General features: G+C 35.3%; 1 protein-coding gene across 2 annotated transcripts in view; it reads left to right on the forward strand.

Annotated features, from left to right (window-relative positions):
* Nucleotides 1-23,026, forward strand: part of LOC150108489 (PI-PLC X domain-containing protein 3) — a 79,132-nt gene extending 56,106 nt beyond the window's left edge. For both annotated transcript variants that reach the window (XM_090390817.1, XM_090390819.1), the window contains one exon: nt 17,579-23,026. In XM_090390817.1, coding sequence (XP_090246943.1) covers nt 17,579-18,459 — 881 coding nt within the window. In that variant the 3' untranslated portion in view covers nt 18,460-23,026. The remainder of the gene's footprint in view (nt 1-17,578) is intronic.
* Nucleotides 23,027-26,603: the final 3,577 nt, after the last annotated feature.

Here is a 26,603-nt window from a genome sequence, read left to right on the forward strand (position 1 = left end):
GGGAAGGGGAAAAACCAAGATTTCTGGATACCAAATTTCTTCTACTTTCATATAAAATCGGTTCTTGCATTCAGTTGAAACTTGTGTTTCTAAATGGGATTTGGATGATAGTCTTGATGACCTAGGGCAGAGGTGTTCAACCTTTTTTTAATAAGCGAGCCACTTTTCTATAAAAAGTTATTTGGCGATCTACTCTCTTATATAGATCATATTCCCCCAACCTGATATCTGATTATGCACAAATAAACAATTAAAAAAAAATACACAACTAAAAACTTTATTTGTGTATTTAAAAATTTATTTATCACTTTTAATTATTTTAATACAACAAAAAAACACAAATATATTGGAATAAAATATTTATTTCTCTATTTTGGAAAACCAAAGTTAGAAAAAACAACAGATTGATTACAAACTCACAAGTTACAGGAAATGCTGGTTGATTTAAAAAAAAAAAAAAAAGTTAATGTGAAATTTGGCATTGCTTGGACCTCGCAATATTTTCATAGTCAAGTTGATATGAAGAAGTGGCCAATCGCAGACAATCATCCAAATGATCATTTGTAATTTGGTTTCTTAATTGATTTTTTATGACAGTCATATTTGAAAAAGCGGATTCAGACAAGTATGTTGATCCGAAACACGACAGAATTTTTCGTGCAATATCAGTTAATATTGGGAATTTTTCATGTGCATACTTCCAAATGACTTCATTGTTTATTGATTTTATTTGTAAACTATTCTGAATGTTTATTATCTCAAGTTCTACTTCAGCTTGGTTTATATCAAACAGCCCACTAATTTTATTTGAAATTTCTCTGATGTTCAAGTTTTCTTGAAATGGATTATTGATAAAAGATACAATCATTTCAGTTTTATTAAAATCTTTAAATCTTGAATTTATTTCTTCCTCAACTAATTCTATTTCACAAATAAATTATTTTAAACGATCGCGAAGCATTTCTTGATTTTGTTCAAAAAATTTTAATAAATATGGGAGATGTCTAAATACGTGGTCATTTATATTTTTCTTTAATAAAAGTAAGTATTGTTGGAAAGTTTTTATTGAACTTAACATGTCAATTAAATTTTTATCTCTACCTTGTAACTCTAAATTTAAATTGCTTAATTTCGTACAGAAATCTACTAAAAATGATAAGTGTAACAACCATCTTTTATCACTCAATTGTGGATAAATAACTCCTTTTTCATCAAGAAAATTTTTGATATCGTTAATTAATACAAGAAATCTTTCTAAAAATTGACTTCTGCTGAGCCAGGGAACATTATTGCATAACAGAAGTTCCCTATCATCATCTGCCTGTAATTTAAATAACCGCCGTTGCAGGGCTTTTCCTCAAACAGAATTTACAATTTTAAATGTAATATCCAAAACATCTTTTGTGTTTAATCTTTTACTACACAGTACTTGTTGGTGAATAATACAGTGGTACGTTAAAAAATCTGGATATTTGTCATCGTTTTTACATAATGAAATGAAGCCTGATTTATTACCATCATTGCAGGAGCACCATCAGTAGTAATAGACACAAGTTTAAAAAGCGGAAGTTGGTGTTGTTTCACAAATTCATCAAATGAAAAAATGTTTTCTCCCCTAGTCCTTCCCAATAATGGTATAATTTTCAAAAGTTACTTGAATAATCTTGAAATACCATGCGAATAAATACCATTAACTAAGCAATATCAGTGAAGCCATTTGATTCATCAGATTGTAATGAAAATGCAACACACTGGTAAATGTCTGACATTAACCTGGCCTGGAAACTTTTCTCCAGCAATTGGAACTCTTCTTTTCGGCAATTTGAAACCTTGTCTGCGGCCTTGAAGTAGTCTCTCTCTAGCGACGTCTTGAACCGAGAAGCTTCTTTCTGGAAGCGGGAAACTCCTCTCTCAAGCAACGTGGATCCGGGCAGTCTCTCTGACGGTGACTCTGGACCGGGTGGCCTCCTCTCTGACAGCAATTCTGGAACCGGGACCACCCCTCTGCTTGCTTCAGTCCCTTTTTATTAGGCCTCCTCTGAGACCTTGCATGAAGTTTGGCAACCCCCCAAAGAATTGGTATGAGTCTTTCATCTTAAGTTTCAAGTTCAGCATGCCTTTTGTTCTTCTCCACTTTCTTTGATTGTAATTTGCCGGCCATCGGAAAATTGTTTGAACTCTTTCTGACTGACTTCGGAGATGTTTACACTTAGAGCCTGAAGCCTTTCTCATACATACAATTTTCATTATCAGTCTTTCTAATGCCGCTATGTACAGCTTTGGCGACAAAAACATTGCCTTTGTTTTTAACACTCTAACATATTCTTATTAAAGCAGTATATACAGTTAGCTTCAAAAAGAGTTATTTACAAAAACATCTAATACAAACTATACCGAGACAAACAAAGTTTATTTTTTTACAATATTCACATGGGACTTAACCTAAGTAAAAAATCGATGTAATGTGCTTTGGAATATTTAATATTTAAGCTACAATCGAGTTTTTACACTTTGCTTATAATCGTATTCACTCGGCTCGCTGTTTGACTTCTACTGATCCAAATTAATTCATTTACTTGGACTTATAAGAAAATTACTGATTTAACAATTTTAACAAAAAATAAATAAGCAATAGCAATACACTTCAAGCGAATTAAAAATAATACAAAATAATGATAAATAAAATATTTATGACATGTGGATTCATCACGGGTTGAACACCCCTGACCTAGGGTATACTATTCCGACTGCACTATTAGGATGTTGGCTGAAAATCTTTTCATTGAAAAGTAATATATTTTTTATAATTTTCTACTGTCTTTCAAATATCAAAATGGAGACTTGTTAATGACACCATGATTTCATGCCATGTGGTTTAGTTGTTTTAGTTGCAAGAGCTGCTACTTACTACCTTTAATCTCATCTGTTTTTAGTGAGTCAGCATAGTCTGCTATTATTGCAGGCAGTTTTACTTATCAGTCAAATCAGCTTGAATAATTTTTGTGCAGTTGGCTCCTAAAACTTTTGACAATATTAAATTTACAATAAAATGTTAAGAGAAGCAGTTGTATATTGCCAGCTGAGGATCAGGTTAAGTATCTTTCTGTCTGGTATTTGTTTGCTTATCATGATCAGTTGAGGGGAGAAAAAAACATGGTAAGAGAATTTCACGATCAGTGAGAATTAAGGATTAGTAATGTTTTTCTTTAATAAAGTTATCTAAATGTTGCTTTATTTCAAATTTTTTACGTCTCTCTCCTTCACAAAATGCTGTAAATCTGTAGTACATTAGTACTGTGCGTTTTTTTATGTATTCTTACATATTATGTAAGAATACGTTAAAAAATGCTTTAATGACTTTTTCTTTTTAAGAAATGTGTGTACTAAAATAAACACAATGATAAATTATAATTTGATTTTAAAAAATTGAAAAATTTAACAAAAAATTTAAATGAAAAATGTTGTTTTTGGAAACCTTCTATGAAAATAAAATGTAAATAACACAAACGGCTATCCATTGCATTTTAATAATAATAAAACTTGAAAATTAAAACAAAAAATTTAAATGCTCTCTTTGGCAACCTGTTCTAAAACAAAACACGACTTCATCTATAGAATAACAGTTCATTAATGTGATGAACAGTGCTACATGTTTAGTAAGACAAGTAAGAGATGTTCCCTATAAGAGAAAGTTAGTTTTTATTATATAAAGTTCTTTGGGCATTTTGATAGTCGCTTGGGAGTCAGAGGTGCGCTACTTATTTTTGGACAGAGAAAGCTAGAAATTTTCTCACTCTCCCAATGTTGTTGCCAGTATGCAACAAATGGTAAAACATTTTTAGATGTTTGATGTGGAGAGGATAGATGCTTGATATCTTCTGAATTTAGGAAGGAGCATGTCACATTCTTAAAGAAACAATCAGTTTTTACTTGTTTTGGTATCTCATTCAAGATAAATGCACATGACTCAATATGTCAATTCCTACACAAGCCTTGAATGCTCTGTCAGAGTCATATGAAGATAATAATGACTTCAGGTTGTATACTTCATATCAATTCCTTCAGATTTTGCATTGGGAATTCTTTTGTCTCATATAAACAGGTTCTGACACAACATCACTGACGTTGAAGATATCTTCTTCCAAGAGGTCTTAGAAATGAGACTGGATTCCTTTGCATTTTTTGATGTCGCTTCAAGGCTGAGATTTTCTCTGATTGTGCTGCTTTCTCAGTTTATTATTATTCAATGGATTAAAACCTTCTAAACAATTTGGGCTCACATTTTTCCACACTTTTTTAGCTTTATCTGTAGCACATCTGATATTGTAACCTTTTAGAATTCTTTTAAGTTGGTTTATCTTCTTCGTCGATCACTGAGAAACACTGTGTGAATGAGTTCCAAGGACTTCATCTTAAAGTTTGTGATGACATGTGGATTCATCAATTGAATCAGTGAAATGGTGTTTAGAGCAGAAAAGAATACTCAATATCTAAGGCTATGAGCTGATGTTTTTTCAACAAATAGAGAGTCTTTTCTGTTCTGTCACATACTTAATCCAAAGATATTACTCTGCTGCTGTTATAAAATAATTCACAAATTAATCTTAAAAATAGCACAAGACAACCATTCCTTTTTATTATTACTATTAAAAATCACAGGGAGTTGACACTTAATCACATTTCAGTGCTCAAGTTCCTGGAATGGTAGACATGGAATAGTGTTATTTTGAAGTCTCCGAATGTTACAGAAATGATGTGGTTGTGCCAGGAAATGCTAGGAGTAAGTGTCAGTCCAAGTAGAGAAATCTGGTCTTGAATGTTGAGCCAAGCATTGTCAAAGATAAGGGGAGAAGAACTAAAAGTTTTTTTGCAAGCAAAAAAAAAAAAGGACAAAATTGTACATAAATGTTCTAAAACTAATGTTTCTTGTCTCCTGATATCAGATGATAGAAAAATAGCCAAGTTCAGTAAGTAATGGAGCTACCCCATATCTCCAACCAAAATTCTTAATACCATAGCAAAGAATTATTTTTATTATTATTATTATTATTATTATTACCACGGGCTACTCCAGGAGTCCTTAGACTCATCGAGGGAGGCCCTAAACATCATGTTCACGCAGCTGTTCAACATTCTCACAGTATCTATCATACCTTGCCTTGAACTCGCTCACTGTCATAGCACCCACAACAGACTCTGGTAGCTTATTCCACTCATTTACCACTCTAAAAGTAAAGAGCCCAGCTCTAACACCCCTGCTAACCACGCTCTTGCCCAGCTTCCATGGGTGTCCCCTAGTTCTCCCACCACCAGTCCTGATCTCAAAAATATCATCTGAATTAATCCTATAGAATCCTTTTAGCAATTTGAATGTCTCAATCATGTCTCCCCTTTTCCGCCTATCAACTAGTTTCTGCAACCCACAAATCTTCAACCTGTTCTCATATGGTTCATTCCATAGACCTGCTATCATCTTGGTCACTCGCCTCTGGATCCTCTCCACCTCCTCCCCATCAAGAAGGAACCGAGGTGACCAAATCTGGGCACAGTAGTCGAGATGAGGTCTTATCAGGGCTCGGTACAGAGGTACAATAACTTGTTTTTCTCTGCTCGTCAAGGTATTTTTCAACAACCAAGTGAGTTGATGAGCTGATTTAGCTACTTTCGCAATGTGCCCCCTAAACTTCATCTCCCTATCCACCAACACTCCCAAGTCCCTGGCCTCATCAATCTCTTGGAGTACAGTTCCACCAATGTGGTATACTGCTGCTAATCTTTTCACTCCGAAATGCATAACCTTACATTTTGTCACATTAAATTGACATCCATTCTCCTTAGTCCAGAACTCCAATCTATCTAAGTCATCTTGCAAGACTTTGACATCTTCTGCATTCACTATCGCCCTACCCAACTTTGCATCATCAGCGAACAAATGAACTGTCCCACTTAGACCCTTCCCTATATCATTAATGAACAGATTAAACAGCAGTGGTCCAAGAACAGAACCCTGTGGCACACCACTAGTCACAGGCCGTTTTTTGGACTCTACTCCTGAATAAACTACTCTTTGATATTTCTCCATCAACCACCCAGCTATCCATCTCACCAACCCTATATCCATTCCCATATGTTGTAGTTTACGGATTAGAATTCCATGTGGTATCCTGTCAAATGCCTTTGCCAGGTCCAGCAGTATCACTGTAAACCCATTTCCCTTATCCAGTTCAGCCGTCACCTTGTTATAAAACTTGAGCAAGTTACTGAGGCATGATCTACCCTTCACAAAGCCATGCTGTCCTCTGTACAGTATCTCATTTTCATCAATCCATTCCTGTATTTTTCTCTTGACTACTTTCTCCAAGACCTTGACAACGACTCCTGATATGCTGATCGGTCGGTAATTTGCAACCATAGTCTTGGATCCTCCTTTATGCAGTGAAACTATTTTCCCCTCTTTCCACGCCTTCGGGACTAAGCCAGACCTGAGACTCAGATTAAACAACTTTAAAAGACATACCTAGTTTTATAGTTTTGGAAGACAAGGATGACAGAATAATTAGAGCCAAACTTGATTGAGCCAAGGACATGTGGTAAGAGAATGGTATCGATAATGATGCATAAATATGACAAGTAAACAAGGAAAAATGATGAATCAGAAGGAACTATAGATTTTGAAAACTAAAAATTAAAGACCAAAAATTATGTTGGTCCTGTATGTATTTCACTATATTTTGCCCCTTTTTGGTCTTTAATGTTTAGTTTTAAGAATTTTTCCTTTCAAAATGTATAGTCCATTTGATGCACCATTTTCCTCATTTACTAGTTTTTTTATGCATCATTATCAAGACCAGTGAGCAGCATATTTTTGGCTCCAAATATTTTGCCATCCTTGCCTTCCAAAAATATACAATCAAGTATTTATATTAGACAAAGTTATGTTTTGAAAGCATTGAAGGATCATATGAACTTTAGAGTTTACATCACTGATTGTAAATTTCAAAGTTTGAGATGTTTGAACATTGCAAGGGTTCAAATCATAGGAGGAATGAAGAGTGTCATCATCACCAAAAACTTGAATGGGGTTTGAGGCCAATGACAAGGTCATTTTTGTATATGATGAAGCAGGTGGATGAAGTAATGCCCTGAGGAACACCTGCATTAATAGGGAAATCTGAAGAGCGAACAATCTTTACTATCACACACACACAACAAAATGGCCTGAGAGGAAACTGCCAATCTATTTAGAAAGAGTAGAAGGTAGATCCATAAGATGGCAGTTTGTTGCAAAGTTCTTAATGCCAAACCTCCCTGTCATCCAACCCTGGAAATGAGTGCAGTATCACAAGTTTCTCCAAACTTTTCCATAGCACATGTCCAAAGGTTGCTGATCATACTCTAACAATCCAGCTTAATACTGCTCTGGAAGCAGTTGTGATTCACCTATCTGTGAGATTTCTTATTGCAATATTCAGTATGTTCCATTTATTTACCACTGGGTTTGGAGTTACTGTTACATACAGAAAACTCCATGGAGTCCATAGACTCATTGTAGGAGATCCATTTCAAAAACATTATTCAACAATTATTAATATCTATACGACATCTGAAATCTGAAGCCTTGAAATCATTCACTGACAAAGCACACACAGCTGACTCTGGTAATCTACTCATTCACCACTCTCCAAGCAAAAAACTAGTCCTCACTCCCTTATTAACTGCACTCTGACTCAATTTCCATGGATGACCTCTAGTTTTCCTCACATTAATCATGTGTTGAAATATTTCGTCCACATCAATACTATCACCCCCCAAGCAACTTATGTTGTATCTATTATATTATCCCCTTATCTGCCAAACAATCAGCTTCTATATTCCACAAATCTTCCATCTCTCCTTATATGGAGAAATGGAAGATTTGTAGAAGATAGGCATCACACAGTGCTGCCACCATCTTAGTCATTTGCCTCTGAATCTGCTCCACCACATCCACATCTCCAAGAAACCCAGGCGATCAGATTTATACAGTAATCCAGATAAAGTCTTATCAAAGCCTTATAAAGTGTAATAATTTTCTTATCTCCGCATGTCAGGTGTTCTTCAATAACCAGTAATCCTGTAAGCTGTTTTAGCCACTTTTGCAATATGCCCTCTGAATTTCAACTCTCTATCCATCATCACTCCCAAATCCCTGACTCCAGGAACCTGAAGCCAGGGATTTGGGAGTGATGATGGATAGAGTCCCATCAATATGGTACACAGTCCATACAGTCCCATCAATATGGTACACAGCTGGTAATCTTTTCACTCCAAAATGCATAACATTGAACTTTGCCACATTAAATTGGTATCCATTCTTCTTTGTCCATACTGCCAGTCTATTTAAATCATTCTGTAAAATATCAACGTCATCTTTATTGACTATTGCTCTACCTAATTTTCATTATCTGCAAGCATCTGAACATTTCCCCTCAGATCATTTCCTATATTAATAATAAACAAATTAAATAGTAGTGGCCCAAGTACAGAGCCCTGTGTCATGCCACTAATCACAGACCTACAGGACTGTGCACCTGTATCAACTACTATCTGGTATCTCTTCATCAACCAATCTTTATTTGCATCACCAGCTTCATGTCCATACCCATTTGATGTAATTTATATATCAGTATTCCATGTGGTATGCCATCAAACACCTTTGCAAAGTCCAACAGTATGACTGTGTAGCTATTACCTTTATCCAACCCAGCTGTCACCCTATTATAGAAAGTGAGTAAGTTACTGAAGCATGACCTACCCTTCACAAAAGCATGCTTTCCTCCCCATACAGTATCACATTTCTATCCACGCATTCCTGAATTTTGTCTTTAACCTCTCCAATACTTTGACCACCACTACTCCTGAAATGCTAATTGGTCTATAATTAGCTGCTTCGGTCTCAAAACCACCTTTATACAATGGAACTATTTTTACCTCCTTACATTCTCTTGGGACTCTTCCCAAGCTGAGACTCAGATTAAATAATCTAGTCATAGGGACTACCAATTTCCTAGCTCATTCTTGTAATATATGAATTGATATCCCGTCCAAACTCATAGCCGTATTGACATCCAGATTCTGTTATATCCTATGTACCTTGACTTCCTCTATCCTCACTTTCACATTAAATCCTGTCATATCTATTATTGTAATATAATCACCTGGATGATACATTCTTGCAGAATGATTACTCAATAATTCAACTAGTTCATCTGCTTCAGTCACTTCCTTACCATCTACATTCTTCAAAATCATCCTACTGTGGTCATTCTTTCTTTTGTTTGTGATGTATTGAAAGAATTCCTTCAGATTACTCTTGGCTCGTTTGGCTAATCTCCTCTCATGCTCTGATTTTGCTTTCCTTACCATACCAGTTACTTTTCTGGCCTGTGTCTTATACTGCGCATGGGCTTGCTGGTCAAGTATGTCTACAAATCTCTTTCTTTTTAGCTCCTATTTGATGCTGTAACTCATTCATTTAATTCCCAGTTTATTAATTCTCTTAATTCTTGGTATGCAGTTAGTTATTTGTTCCTTCAAACATCCCTTTACCCTGCATTTCCCTTGCATGACTAACATTTTTTCTTGAAGTATATCCTCCCATGGTACCACTCAAACAATTTTCTAAGTTTCTCATAGTTCCCACCATTATAATTCCACGCTAAACTGTTCTTTACTGAAAATTCCACGTCTCTGGTAAAACTAAATAATTGCTCTTGACTATTGGTGACAATATATCCATCTTAGTTATACGCAAATCCTCAGATGTAATCACAAGGTCCAGCACTCTCAATCCTCTTGTACCTTCCATTACAGGCTACCTTACGTAATTATTTCTAAGAAGCTGCATAAATTCCATTTCCTTCCACCCACATGATCTTTCCTCCTTCCAATCTGTATCCCCATAATTAAAGTCACCCATAATAATTACCCTCCCTCTACTTATTGAATTTATTTGCTGATACATATCACCCATGTCATCCTTTGCATTCCCTGGCCTGTAGCAGCAGCAGCCAACCAAGTTAAGTGAAATCAATTTTGATAACTTTATCTTGCAGCTGCCTGAGCCCGTACTTTCTTATAGGTGACTTTAATGGCTACAGCGTTCTGTGGGGTAATACATTTGTCCTCCTCCATTTGTGTTGACCAACACAAATGGACAAGATTGTATCATTGAGCGAATGCTTGAGAATAATGACTTCTCTCTTCTGAATAATAGATTGAATACCTTCTTCCATATGCTCACCTGCTCATATTCTGCAGTAGATCTTAGAATGTACTCCCTGAGATAATGAGTGACACAATTCATCTCTTATCATGGATGATTATCATCTATTATCAAGGATTATCCACCACCACATTTACCTTCCCTATCCTACCAAAATTTGCTATATATGCTATACCCTTCGATTTCCATCTTTGTTAAAGCATTCTTTCAGTTAATCAAGTTTCACTGATACCAACAGTCTTTGGAGACTGAGTCAATCAATGCCACAAACTCATTACATTTATTCTTAATCTTCCTAGCATTTGTATATAGAAAAACGAGTGCATTGCCAGCATTATTATAGCCATTATTACTCGCCTCATACTTCACTTGGCTCTGCAATATAGTGTACATGTTCTCATTTCTAAAGCCACTATCCCCATGAGGCCAACCCTGCTACATTCCACCTGTGCAGTTCTAGTTTCCCTGCCTTGACATACTCACTTGTCCAGTAAATAGCACTCTATCCAAATACCTGCATCCAAATGTAATCCATCTCTTGCATACAGCTCTCTTCTATTCTCAGATGTACTCCGTGGATCCACATGTTATTCCAGACCTCTCTTCCTACATTTTCTTGCTATCATCTCATTCATTATCACTGCTCTTTTCCTCCATTCTGCATTATCATACTGGGGTAGCACATTCACTATCTTTCTTTGGCCACATTTCTTCTGCACGATCCCTAATATCAACCTCAAATCTTGTGCTACACGATTCACACTACGTCTCAGGTCATTCATACACCATTATTATCATCTCCTCTACATTTTCACCTCTGTTCACTGCCATTGCCATATGTTGTCATTCAACTAGGCAAGCACTCCTCTGGTACGCTATTCTGCACGCACCCTGAATCATTGAATCTTTCCTATCTCTCTCTCTCCCCCCCCTACTTTCCTCCTTCCTCTCATCTCTCTATCCCTTGCTATCCATTCCATATTCCCTCGACTTTCTCCAATTTTCTGACTTCCCTTGTCTCTTCTATTCTCTTGCCTTTCTCTCTCCCCTCCCCTCCCTCCCTTGCTCTATGACGTCCATCTCTCACACCTACTCTAGTTCTTCTTGCACTAGCCAACCTCTCCAGCCTCCTAATATCATCATTCACCCTCCTCAACTCAGTCTTTATTCTTTCCATTTCCTTTCTCAGTAGTTCTGTTTTTCTCTCGCGGTTAGCATATCTGCTCTCCAGCCAAATGGCTGCTGGTTCGAATCCTGCCGTGGCGTGGGTGTTTGTGATGGTCTGCAAAAATACTAGTGGTGGTAGTGGACAGTAGATGGCATTGGTGTAGATGATGCGGTTGGTGGATGAGGTTGAGTGGTGGATACGGAGAGTTGTAGAGTAGGCGCCCTCCCTCGATGAGTCTTTGGACTCCCTGGAGGTGTCAAATAATAATAATAATAATAATAATTTTCATTTGACAAACACAAAAAATCATAAATAAATCATGGCCATCAGACAAACCATCTTCCCTCTGTCCAAGGTCAAATCCATATGTACATTTTCCCCATTCTCTCCACCCTCCAACCACTACTGGTGTACACAAATTGAATTTCATCCCTTTTCTGAAGCACCATCTCTGCTGTTGCTAAATCCTGAGATCAAAATACTTGTTTCCCTGTGCTTCTCACTATACATTTCATCCACATATACATATTCCTGTCTCTTGCCTGCCACATTTTTAAACAATGGGATGTGTACGTGCCACATGCATAGCAAGCTACGAAATCAACACCTATTCTATAAATAACGTAGTTTTTAAATGGTGAGGTGGGCTGGACTACAACATGAGAGAACAGCTGGCAGCTACCATGTTGAATGTGATTGATACAATGGGAACACAATATCGAGATAATAGAATCCTAACAAACAACAACACAGTCATTAAAAAAAAATTGTCAATTTCAATAGTGCAAACTTAAAAACCAGTATTGATAATGAAATAAACACAATAATATCTTTCTTTACTACTGATACTTATATTTTTACAGTTTTTATAAGCTCACATCAACCGATTTCCTATGTCATTGTACACTATCGCCACCTCTTTCGATTCTACAACCATGTTATACAAGTACTATGTTGTGCAAAATTTCTGCAATTCCCTAACTATGTTAGAGTGAAACTGATGTAAAAGTACCATGTTTTATATTTATAAAACTAGAATTTACAAAATTTCTCTGATTAAGAGGAATGTTTTCCACATCTTTCTTCAGCTAGTTCCAGAGTAATTCAGTTTGTAGCAGCAGAAAGAAGGGTTTTTAATCCCATGGCCCAGAAAAATTTAACCTAAAATTGACCTCATTCCCACAGTAATGGTAGGATTAGAAAGACAAGATGGCAGTAGTTGTCTACTGTATATTCTTGTGTTGCTTTTTTCTGCAATGCATGCATGCACTCACTAATTTCCAACAGTGATTTGATGAAGCATGGCTGCTATGATTTTCAAAAAGTTAGGGCTAAGAATGTGCACCCACTTCCTTTTTTTTGGAAATATTTATTTATTTAGCATATGACTCACACATGAAAAGTTACATTACATTAATCCTTAATATATATGGACATAGTAATAGACATATGTACAATAATAAGACATAATACAGTCATAAAAGAGACAATCAAGAATAGGCTACAACTGAATGTCTAGGTTGATTATCCAGTCAACTGCACTTGGTGTAGCATGGATGAAGTTTGACAGGTTTCCACTGTATGCACGTTGGACACATTCTGCTGTAATATGATTAATTGTCTGGTGGGGTGATCCACATTCGCACTTGGGTGAGGCAATCATGCCTCATTTGTAAAGGTAGTCTGCACATCTGCCATGGTTGTGCGGATTTGGTTAAGGGCAGACCAAGTTTTCTGAGGTAGGTCAAAACCCGAAGGTATCTGTGTTGGCTCCACTAATTCATGGAAGATCCCTGTTGAAGTGTTACACCAGGACTCTTTCCACTTCTCCTTCATGTTGAAACTTGTCTCTGCAAGATTTTTTGCTGTTAAGATTGGAGGATGCCTTGACTTTAGCCTGTTTATTTCTAGGGGTTGGATATCTTCATGGATTGGAAGATTTTGGATTTCCATGATTTTGCTGTATTCGTGTAGAAGAAAGTTGGATCTGCGAATGTGTGGAGGCGGGATGTTGCTTAGCACTTGGGAGCCAGTAGGTTGAGGTTGATTTTACAGTTCCAGAAATAAGGCACATGGTGGTGTTAAGCTGGGCATCAACCAAATATACATGGGCGCTGTTCAGCCATACGGGTGAGCAGTATTCAGCTGTAGAATAAACGAGGCCAAGAGCAGTGCAGCGAAGCGTTGCTGCTGAGGCACCCCAAGTTGTTCTACATAGTTTTTACAGTATATTGTTTCTTGTTTTTAGCTTGGATGCTCTGTAAATGAGATGTGGCTTAAAGATAATGTTCTATCCAGAGTGACTTCCAGATATTTTGGGAATCTGTTGTAGCGTAGCAGTTTGTGGTTGAAGTAGACCATAAGTTCTTTGTTAGCCTGGTTATTGTTCGGGTGGAAGCATGAAACTTCTGTTTTGCTAGGATTTGGGCATAATCTCCATTTGCTGAAGTATTCATCTAGGACTGCAAGGTCGTTTATTAGTGTATCTTCCATTGTAGTAAAATTGGTGTGTCTGGTGGCTAGAGCAATGGCATCAGCATAGAAAAACTTCTTGGAGGCTGTATTAGGCAAATCTGCGATGTATAAGTTAGAAAGGAGGGGAGCCAGAACTGACCCTTGTGGTAGTCCATTATCCATTGCTCTTTGTTTACTTTTGTTCTCGTCTATACACACTTGGAACAGGTGGTTGCTTAGCATGTTATCTATTAGTTTTGCTATTGTTCTGCATGGAGAAACTTGCAGACTGCACCATGCCTCCAGACTGTATCATAAGCTGCGGTAAGATCTACAAAAGCTTTATGTCTGAATCCGGCCTGTTTCCACTGGGACTTGTTCTATTATCTTAGGGGCAATTCTATTAAGGATGAGCCTTTCTAGGAGCTTATAACAGGTGCTAAGCAGGGCGATTGGTTGGTAGTTTTCTGGTTTATTGTTGGTTTTTCCTGGTTTTAAGATGGAGATAATTTTTGTCCTCTTAAACTCTTTTGGAAGTCTACCAGTCTGGAGGATGTCAGAGGAAAAGCAAGCCAACCAGTGGTTGGCTTGCTTTTCCTCTGACATCGAGCTTTTTGGCCTGTCTTCAACAGGAAATCAGGATGAATTCCATCGAAACCTGGAACCATGCCTGGTTTCATATCCATTAGAGCAGTGTTAATTTCTTCAAGAGTGAAGGGTCGTGAATATAGAGGGTCTGATGGTCTGTTATTTTTCAAATATGTAAGTTCTCTTTTTATTTGAAGAGTGTGTTGTTTGTCTTTGGTGGTATATCTTGACGTGTTGACAATGTGTGTGATGCATATTGGTTAGGAGAAATAGCTGATTGTTCCCAGGAAGTCAGGGTGCCACTACCTAGTTTTCTTAGAAGGCTCCGTACTTTTCTACTGGAGTGCCGAAAATTGAGTCTTTCTACTGTTTCAGTCCATTTCTTCTGTTGGCTGGTGTCAAGGCTGTGAATGAGTTCATCTGCAATGTCAGGATCGCCACACTCTAGATATTCTTGATACAGTTTATTACTATCATAGTCCCATCCAGGGATATACTCCTTCTGGAAACCTCTTGGTATGGTCTTCTTATCTACAGCTAAGACAGCTCCCATGAATCTCTTGTAATTACTGCTTGTTGGAGGGATCCAATGGACATATTTGTCAAGACAGGCAGCAAATGTATCCTAGTCGGCTTTCTGGAAGTTTCAGCTGGGACGTTGGATGGATCTGACAAGGGGTACCTGCAGACCTACCTCTAATATAATTGGTCTATGTTGGCTTTGGGGAAAGTTGGAGAGAACTCTTCTCGATGTAGGTAACGGTCGTCAATTGTTGTCTTGAGTGACGAAGCAGAGGTCAGTACTCCCCGGTGCATGTTGTGAATTTCTGCCCATTCAGTCAAAGTCTCTTTGCATTCATTGTTGGAAGCATATTTCCATAGTGTGTGGTGGCTGTTAAAGTCTCTTATATGCATCGCAGGGTTGTGCACTGGTAGAACTTGTGGAGGCCATAAGAGGGCATGGGGTTTATACACGTTGGTAATGGTTATGTTCCCTATCATAGTTGTTATCAGATGCAAGCCGCCGACATTGCTAGTTGTAATGAGGTGGGAATCTTCTAAGGTACCACGTACATAGGTGGCAAGGTCATGTGCATGATGGTAAGTGGCTCCAATGATAATGTAACCAGGAATTTGGCCCCTGCAGTGGATCTGATCTTCATCCTTACAGTGAGTCTCTTGAATAAGAACAACGCTGACATTGTTGTCATATAAAATCTTTGAGAAGTATTTGCTTTTTGCTCTACATATACTCTCAATGTTAATTTGGCAAATTCGGACAACAGGTCCAATATTCCTAGTCATCTTGCCCTTAAGAGAGCAAGAAAATAAAAAGGAAATTTTTGGAAATAAAAAGTGATAGATTTACACACACACACAAACACACACTATACAACAGTCATAATTGCACCTCTTGGTGAATATTTTGATGATCTGGACATCTGACAGTTTGTAAATTATTGTAGTTCTGAATTGCCAGCCTGGTTGACAGTGTGGTTAGCATATCTGCTCTCCAATCAACAGGTTGTGGGTTCAAATCTTTCTGTAGGCATGAATGTTTGTGACTGTCTTTGGGTGGGAGATGAACTTCGTCATCTGGTGTGAGACCATCGCCCTACTTATTGGCGGCCTGAGGTGGCTTGAAAAAGTTCCATGTTTGGTTCTGTAGAGCAGGGTTTTTTGGGACTATGTAAAAAATAAATAAAAAATACAAAAAGAAATATAGAAAATTAATAAAAGTAAATCCTGAGCCCATCCACAGTACAAATATACTATAAGTTTACAAAAAAAAAAAAAAAAAAAACTTTTGTAGTTTTAAAATGCATATTTTGTTGTTGTTACTGCAGTTCAATTCTTCTCCTTAGCATAGTGATATGGATAAAAGAGTGGCTGGGGCATATGTCAAAAAGTGGTATATGGTGGAGTAAATTCTATGAGAGGGCAGATGACCAATGGTATGCCACTGGCTCTGTATTTACAGTGAATATTGACTTGCTTACTGATGTTAAATTGAGGAGGAATAATTAATAAAGGTGATGTAGAGATCCTGCTGGATAATTTAAATAGATTAGCAGTTTGGGCAAAGGATAATGGCTAACAGTTCAGTCTGGCAAAGTCTGATGTGCACTTTACATTGATGGAACTACATTGTAGGAAATTGATCCTAAGACTAGGGAGTTGATATTCAGAAGGCATATTGCAAAAGAGAGCATAACAGCATAAAGGATCACTTGGAAATTAATATGCACACACAAAGAGAGGGGAGGATAAAGATAAAGAAACTGTTAACCCTCCTTATAAGGATTTTATGCCACCTCATCTGTCTGTACCAATGTTTTCATTGTCCTTGAGTTTCTTGTGAATGAGGAAGCAATTGAAAGAATCCAAGGAGACTTGTGACCAAGGTGGTGACAAGTTTGTGAAATGCTGGCTATATCCTATATGGATAGATTAAAGTTTTGCAGATTACAAAATTTCATTGATAGGCTGGAATTAGAAATGTATGCTACTAATGGAGTTTTCTACAGTATACCTATAGATATGTCATCATTTGATGTCAACAAATGACAATGTATTTTTAAGAATGAGTGAAGCTTTATTCTTTATTTACACTTAAATATTTATTTTCAGATAGTATATTTTCTATGTTTATTTTTTAATGTCTGATCTAACTGTTTCTGGGTGAGGAGAGACAGTGGCATTGCTAAAACTGTGATGGCTGAAAGAAATGTCTGATTCATTAATAATGACTGTACAAGATATAACATAACCCTTTTGCCTATTCTCCTGACTTAATTTCTAAAAACTGTTTAAAGATATGCATATGTGTTTTGAGTTCCTGTTTGCTTTTTTAGCAGAAGAATATAACAGTGAACTCCAGATCATTTTACAAGACTTCAGAAACTGTTTTTCAGTTATGAAACACTGGGACTAGCATATGTCAGGAGATTTTCTTTGAAGGAATGAGATTTTATGTTATGTCATTGCTTGCATTTTAAATTTGTCAGTCCAGAAACATTTAGGTCACATTTCCTATGTACATATAATTATAAAGTTAACTGATATATTACTGTCCAGAGTAATCATGTCATATCTAATTTCAGGTTCTCATGATTCATGCAGTTATTCCATCAATCCAGCATCAAGTATTGCACCTGATGAACCTGAATTATACAACTCAGTCTTTATTCATCTGTTTGGATGTATGTCTAAACGCATTATTTATAACTGGTGTAGAACCCAAGTCCTCAACTGTACACAGCAACTGGAAGCTGGAATACGGTATTTTGATCTAAGAGTAGCATCACAGAAAGATGAGAAGAGTTTGTATATTGTTCATGGTTTATATGGATCATCAGTCGGCAGCATACTGAAAGAGATAAAGGACTTCCTTCAGAACCACAGCAAAGAGATACTCTTGTTAGATTTCCAGCATTTCTATGATATGGGTCATGATGACCATCATAACTTGCTTCATCAGTTAACAGAGATATTTGGGGCTATGCTCTGCCCATCTCTTAATGATATTAGTAAGCTAACTCTGTCATGGCTTTGGCAGCGAGGGTTTCAAGTATTGGTATTTTACAGGAATCCTGTTGCACAATATCATCCATTCCTTTGGTCAAGTGATAGCATTCCAAATCCATGGCCTAATACTCTGAGCCCAAAGGCCCTTTTTAGTTTTCTTACAGAAAACTTTAAAAAAGGCCGACCATCCAGTAAATTTTATGTAACCCAAGGAATCCTTACTCCATCTCTTTTATACATTCTTTGGCATATGTTTGGAAATCTTAGAAATGATATGACTGTTGATGTCAATGGTGGGTTACATAAATGGTTGAAAGACAAAGTTGCAGGTGCTAATGGATTAAATATAGTGATCTGCAACTATGTTGAAATGGATGGCTTTGACATTCCCCATTCAGTGGTGGATTTAAATTACAAATCTCCACCACAGGAGAATACAGATGAAGTAAAGGTCTAGTCATATGTTGTTTTGTATACATTTGTGGCCAAAGGAAAACAGAGCTGTTGATTCATGACTTTTAATTTTTTACTTTGGCATTTAATTGCCTGTTTTTCGAATTTGATGTCTTAGGAACATCTCTTGGGAAGACCAACAAAGCAAAGTGGTAACAAGTCTTAAGCAGACCTCTTAAAAACATAAAATAAAAACTTGTTAATTGTTGTGAATGGCATAGCAGTTCGCTTATCCTATATTTCTTAAGGCAGTACAAAGTCTTTCCTTGATCTAGTAAACTAATGTTTTGTGGTTGCTTGTTTCCATTAGCTAAATAAAGCTTATATAGTATTTATTCACTTTTGTTTATTGCATTCCTATCCATTTGAAATATGCATGCTGGCTTTCTCTTTATATAAAATAAAAAAAGATTCATTTATATATAAAATGCAAATTATATGAATTACTTGTTTTTGCTGGTGTCTCAGTAAAAAATGCAGTGCTGCTATTTTTCAAGACTTCAGAAATGTTTAATTAGCTCAGAAAGTTTACACTTAATTTTTGATGCAGAAACAAGAGATATTGGTTTTAATTTCTCTTATTAACAAAATAAAAATTCATTATAATAGAAAGTGGATTACTGCACAGATTTCTTCGTGTCTCTGTGTAATGTGTGTGTATACACGCACAACTATTTGTATGGAATTGTACTGAAATAAGTATTTAAAAAAAATGGTCCTGTCTAAATATCACTCAAATTTTAGTGTAGGATTGGTATTTTGAATTTTTATTTAGTGAAAATGTTGTTTTATCACATCAATTGGCACTGGAAAACTTTGAGAAAAAAAATCACAAGAATGTCTGAGAAACTTGGATACACCTAGTTTATTGTAAATAATGTTATTCATCTGATATTCACTATATCTTTCCCCCTGTTTATTCATTTTTGTTTTCATATGATTATCTTTAATGAATAATGTTTCATAAGTCAAATGGAAATACAGCAAAACTTGCTTATAACATTTATGGAACTTGAAAATTTACATTTTTTTTAACAGAGTTCATATGAGAAGTCTAGCAATTACATCATTTTCTGAAATACACCTTCAAGAGATTGTACAGAATATCACAGTTCGACATAATTAATACTTTATAAATTTCTACCACAGTTTTCGCTTGGATTACTTTATTTATTGGTTTTGAATTTGATCAGCCATTTACCTTTTCTTTGTGAATTTTGCTTGAGATACCTGCTTTGCTTATTTTTTCTGTGTAAATAATCCAGCCATTGCAGTTATTAAAATGATTATTCAGTGCAGTATATTTAAAATAATTCTTTTGTATATATAGAAATTATTCACCAAAATTGTTATTATAGTTAATATGAACATGTTTTCCCTATGCTCTGTCTTTTCAAAGTACAAATTAGTGCTCCATCTCTTGCTGCAATGTCATACAGAATGATTTTATTTAGACACAATTCTGTTTAATTTAATATTCACTAAAGATTTTGAGGCTCTATTCAGTTTATATATTTAAGAGGATATCTCCCTCCCCCCCCTTTTTTTTTTTTGAATAGCATAGTCATATATCAGTGTCAGCCAACTTTTGAAAAGAATAATTAGATTTAGTTCTTCTAGTAAGTAGTTCTGATTATTGCTATTTAGTTGCAGCCCCAGTCTCTCATTAAAAATGAAGCAGAAACATTTTTTCAGTGCTGAACTCAACATACAGCAGCATATGCATATGATTTTTCTAAGGAATTGTAACATATATTGTGAACAGCTTTACTCAAAGTAGAATTCTGCATTCTTCTCTGCTTTTTGATAGTATCCTGTGTGATGTTTTATTTATTTTCCATTTTGATGTTGTGCCAGTCTTTAATGATTATCAGCTGTGAGTAGAGTAGAGTACTGTTCAGAAATACAGTTGATCAAATATCATAGTTTATTTTTTAAGACATTATTCTCTGTAATCTGAAACGATTATATGGATTCTTGTTCATAGTCTGATTTTCAGTTTAGATACAGTATAAATATTTTTTTAACTCAATGTATCATTATTGAAGGTTGAGTTTAAGGCAAGTGTGTTAAGCAAACTATGGCCTACTCCCTGGAAGCATTATTGTAATATAATGCAGTCAGTTTCATATTCCTTTTTTTTAATCATGACCATGATTAATCATAGAACTGTATGTTCTTGGGATTTTTACTTAAAAATCCCAAGAACATAAAAAAAAACATGAAAAAGGTATAATCTCAAGGGAGTAATGAAATACAAATTATTGGAATCTGGAGTATTTATTTATTGGGACATTGAATAATTTGATTTAGAATAATCATAAAAGTTTTCATAATTATGGTGGTATTGAAACAAATGTTTAAAAAACACATTTTCAATAATAGTTACATATTAGAAATTCCATTCACCATTTCCACTTTTAAGTAGGCTAATTAGTTTTTAAGGAAACAGAACAGTTCTTAAGCAATACTTTACCAGGCTTTTTATATGCAAGCAGTCTGATAGAGGTCTTATTCCTTTTAGTAATTGCAGGGTCACTTTACTTTTGAGAGGTTAAACATATCTGAAATTTCTTAGTTTTTTTTTCTTCAGTGGTTTTGATCAATATAATTTCAGTGATTTTAGATCTGGAGAAATTTAAATGCAGTTTTCTAAAAAAAAAATGCTTTGCCTTCATTGAAAAAAGAAAAACTTTATATATATACATATATATATATATATATATATATATGTTAAAGATACCAAGCTATTTTAAACCTGGTTTTTACTCCATTTCCCAAATAAGCAAACAGAACAAATAAGTCAAGTTTGCACCTGCACGTAATGCAAGTCTAGGTGACCCGTAAAGTAGTACAAGTTGAAACAACTCGTGGTAAAGTCGGAATAAGCTCTGATCACTATTCTTAATATTTACCCTTAATGCAAAGCCCATCTCCTTGAGGAGATGTAAAAACTTTCTACATATATATATAAATACTCATGTACTACTATTAATTATGGCATTAAAAAATTTCTGATTGCATTCTCAGATGTACTTGTTTTTTGATGTACAGAAAACATTTAAACCTGAGCAAAACAAAAAAAGTTCTGTGCTTGAAATATCATAAACAACTATGGTTAATTTTCTACATTCTCATTTATGAGTGAAAATATTCATTCCACTTTTATTTATTTTTTGGTGGGGGGGGGGATTCCTTTTTGTAAAGAATTTTAAAAAATACTTTTATGTAGAAACCTTTTTACTGACTTTAAGGATATTTAAAGTGTGTTATTACGAACACAGTAATTAGTTTTGTTGCAGGGTGATAAATTGATTAGAATGACTTGTTAATTGGTTGGTTTTTACCCTCAACATGAGATTAAGACTATATATTGGCATATCATGTACTGACTAGTGTGATGTTTAAGCTTATAAGATTAAGAATTGTTTAATATATCCACATAAAATTATTTTTCCTTGTTAAACCAGCTGTCATATATGTATATATTTAAGTGCACTTTTTTTTGTTCAGTAGAGGTTGATATTTCTGAAAAGCTGAGTTCTTTATGCATTGTTAAGTTTTATTTCACACAAAGTAATTATCTGTATTTGAGGGACCAGATGTTTTAGTGTAGATTTTCTCTAACCATGAAATAATTAAAATCCTGTAAAACAAATGCTGATGTTTTAGCTCTTAAATGTAGTAAAATAATATAGCTATGGTCCTGATTCAGTTAAATGTCCTGTGTGTTATCTGACTTCTACATGGAATGTTACTAAAATATAGAATTATTAAAAAGAAACGTGTAATTGTAAACAGTTGTTCTGAAAAGCATTTATTACTAACTGCAAAATTTTTGTCTTGAGAATGCTTTTGTCTGCTATTGTGACCTTTATGTGGTCTGTAATAAATTTTAAGAATGGAAAGCAAATTCAATAATTGAGGGTCAGAGTGGCTGCTTTGGTAAATTGTTGCAAGATTTTGCATAAAATGCGTTAACGATTTGTTGTATATTCTATTTAGCAAAATATTGACTGTTATGGAATGGACCACCTGTGAGCAATAGTTATAATGTTAATGCAAATTTCATTTAGTCCATTAATATATATAAAGGGGAAAAACTTATTCCTGTGATAAAGTCTTATTTACTTGTTTGATCTTTTAATTATTCACTTTCTTGAAGGATTACTTAAATAAAATGAACTTTTGATGTCATAACAGTATTTTACAGTTTTAGAAGATTTTTAGTCAGTATTGTAAATTTGATTTTATTGAAAGTGTGTTAAATTAATATATGAGTCCCCCCCCCCATCTTTCTTGCTTGTGAACACAGTGAACTGGAAACCACAATAAAAAGGTTTCTAAATCATGAAACAGTTATTTAGCCATAGATACTCATAATTTTGTATTTGAAATATTTATTGATGAAATAGAAGAGACATTTTTTAGGTAAAAATAAACTGAACTTTTTTTTTAAATTTATTTTCAATTAGTGCTCTAAATTAGTACGAACACAAGCAGTTGTACATTTTTGTATTATGGCTTTTTATTTCAAAATCTGGTGGTAATAAAACTTTAACTACAAACTATGTCAGTTGATTTAGTTTGAAATCTTGCTTTGTGATGACTGACTGAATGGAAAATGTGATCTATTTACTATCCAGAATGACAGTGACATGTTCACATTGCTCAGCAATGAATATATTTTGACAGCCCACATATCACATTGAATATAGCAAAATTCTATATAGCCAGAAATCTTAGCATTGTTTTTGTTATTTATGCAGAAAGATTCAACAAATTTTACTCTGTAAAAATGTACATATCTTTTTAATACTGAATTTTTCATTTTTGATTTAATGATTAATTTTTTCTCTGTCACAGAGATATCATCAATGATACTATATAATTATTATTATTATTATGGATATCTCCATGGAGTCAATAGACTCATCGTGGGAGACCCAAACTATCAAAACAATATCTATCATATCTGTTCTTGAATTCATTTAGAGACGAAGAACTCACAACTGATTCACCATTCCACTCATTCACCACCCTCCAGGCAAAAAACCTCGTTCTCATACCCTTGTTAACCACACTTTTCTTTAATTTCCAGGAATGACCTCTTGTTCTTCCATCATAATAATAATAATAATTATTTAGTATCATTGATGATATCTCTGTGACAGAGAAAAAATTAATCATTAAATCAAAAATGAAAAATTCAGTATTAAAAAGATATGTACATTTTTACAGAGTAAAATTCTTTGAATCTTTCTATCACACAGCTGAAACATTTCCCCTGCATCATATACTGTACAAGAGAAAGTGATTAGTCACATGAAAGTCTTGGTTAGAACTCATGTTAGAGGCTTAAAAGGGGTGAAACAACACAGGGAGAGAATTATTAATGCTTCCAATATTTCATCTCACTGACGGAAACATCATCAGGAATACAGTATAAATTGCAACGCACAAGTGACACAAAGTAAAGTGAATACATTATGAAAATTATGGAAACAACTACTGTGTTAAAGTAAAACTTTAGTTTAATATAAACCAAAATAAACACTCGATGTTTCGACCTTCACATTAAGGTCATCTGGAGTATACACATATATATATACAAAGAAACAAGCTGCACTACAATCTACATGGTAAGCTAAAGTTACTGACCAACTGTTACAACTATTGGCCTGACCTCTGGTGAAAAAAAAAACTTACTATATCAAAGCTAGAGTCCTGTTATTATTATTATTATTATCTATTAGGTTACAATGATAACCTTAATGTGAAGGTTGAAAGGATATACCATATATATCAAATGTTTATTTTGGTTTATATTAAACTAAAGTTTTACTCTAACACAGTAGTTGTTTCCATAATTTTCATGATGTATTCTAATCACCATGTAATCATGAAGGAAAGTAAAGTGACATTTAGTAGACTAAAGTGTAGAGTCCTAACTAGGAAGGGCACTCTTTGTGGATGCTAGTCAGAAGCCTAGATTGTAACACAGGATGCTTAAGAATTAAGGTGTAGAGAATCAGAGCAGAAATGAACTAATGGCTTCAGTATATAGTGCAAGACAGAAGTTTGTAGGATAAGATATTTAGTGGATGTTGCTATTTACCAGGAAATATAGAAGCATCTATATATCCTGGCTATTGGGACTCCAGTTTGTAGCTATATAAACTTTGCAGAGGAACAAGCATAGAGTACTAAGGAAACTGAATTTTTGGACTTCTTGAGAGACAACTGTCTAGGCAGTGTGGTAGAGGGAACATGAGAATCAAGAGTTTGGGATTTGGTCATAGCATCAAAGGATCTGATTGTGACTGAGATGTCATACTTGTCCCAGTTGATGACTAGAAAAATTAAACAGGAATTGCAGATGAAAAAGATTGATGACATATTATTATTATTATTATTATTATTATTATTATTATTATTATTATTATTACGGGTATCTCCATGGAGTCAGTAGACTCATCGCGGGAGACCCAAACTAGCAAAACAATATCTGTCATATCTCTTCTTGAATTCATTTACAGATGAAGAGCTCACAACAAAGTCAGGCAATGAATTCCACTCATTCACCACCCTCCAGGCAAAAAACCTTGTTCTGACACCTTTGTTAACCACACTCTTCTTTAATTTCCAGAGATGACCTCTTGTTCTTCCATCACTATCACACAGCTGAAACATTTCCCCTGCATCAATCCTATAAAAACCTTTTAGTAATTTGAATGTTTCTATCATATCCCCTCTTCTTCGCCTATCAGCCAATCTCTGCAATCCACAAGCTCTCAATCTATCAATGTAGGGAGCATTTTTTATATCACTCACCAACTTGGTCACTCTTCTCTGAACCCTCTCCACAGCCTCCTCATCTCCAAGGAATCCAGGTGACCAGACCTGAGCACAGTAATCCAAATGTGGAAGTATCAATGCTTTATAAAGGGGAATAATAACCTCTTTATCTCTGGATGTCAGTGTGTTCCTCAACAACCATATCTTTTATATGCTTTCCATAATCTCTCTCTTGAGAGAGGTGGAGAACAGTTGTATGAGGAACATAAGACTCAGGCTAAGAAGTAACCAGTATTGTAAGAAGAGAAAAATTAGAATATGAGAGGAGACTAGTGCTGCAATCCAAGGAGAATCCCAAGGAGTTTTTCTGCTATGTTACCCATAGGAGGAAAAATTGTGGATGGGTAACTTTGTAAGATGGGGGATGAGACTCGCTGACCAATGCAGATGACATGGTTTTGCTGTTTAATAATCATTAAACAGCAAAAGAGAACAGAAATGCAAAAAGAATAGCGAAATGGGGGCCCAAGTGGACAGGGAGGCATGGCATAGGAAGAGTGGATATTGAAAATGGCAGTGAATGTGTGCATGAAGATGGAGTATATTGTGATGCGAGTGGGGAAGTTGAGACTGAGCGGGTATATGGGGTAAAGGGTGATAAAGGTGATTGGGCAGGTGAGGTGGGGAAATCGCAACCAACAAGTGGCATGGATAAAAATGGTTATAGACCTAAAAATGAACTACTGTGTTTGTTTACAAATGACAGAAATAAGGGAGATGAAATGGTTTCACTGATTGAGCTTATTCATCCACAAAATCATTGGAATAAGTGAAACATCGTTAAATGAAGATAATATTCTAACTGGAATAGAAATGGAAGACAGTATTCTTCATGAGGATAGAAAGGACAAAAAAAAAAGGGGGGGGGGTGCTGCTGATGATTGCAGGGGAATTAAGTCCACATAAGGTAGACATGAAAGTGGGAAATAGTGGCAATGGTTTTGAGGCAGTGTGGTGTAATGTGGAGGTTGACAGGAAGACATATTTAGTTGGATGTTGCTATAGGCCAGGGAAATGTATAAACAACTTGGATTAATGAACAAAGGAAGAGTAATTATTAGGTTATTTTTAATTATGGCAGTATAGATTGGAATGAAGAGATAGCATTTGGGAATAAGGAAAATGAATTTCTTGAGTTCTTGAGAGATAACTATCTCAGGCAGCATGTAAAAGACGGTATACGAGGATCGAAGAGTTTTAGATCTGATCATTTCATCAGAGGATGTAATTGTAAGTAGAGTTTTGTGCTTTCCTCTAGTTGGTGAGAGTGATCACCTGGGTTCTGCCTAG

This window comes from Typopeltis vanoorti, chromosome 3, assembly GCF_054136105.1.
Source record: "Typopeltis vanoorti isolate ZY-2024b chromosome 3, IOZ_Tvanoo_1.0, whole genome shotgun sequence".
Classification (NCBI taxonomy): Eukaryota; Metazoa; Arthropoda; class Arachnida; order Uropygi; family Thelyphonidae; genus Typopeltis; species Typopeltis vanoorti.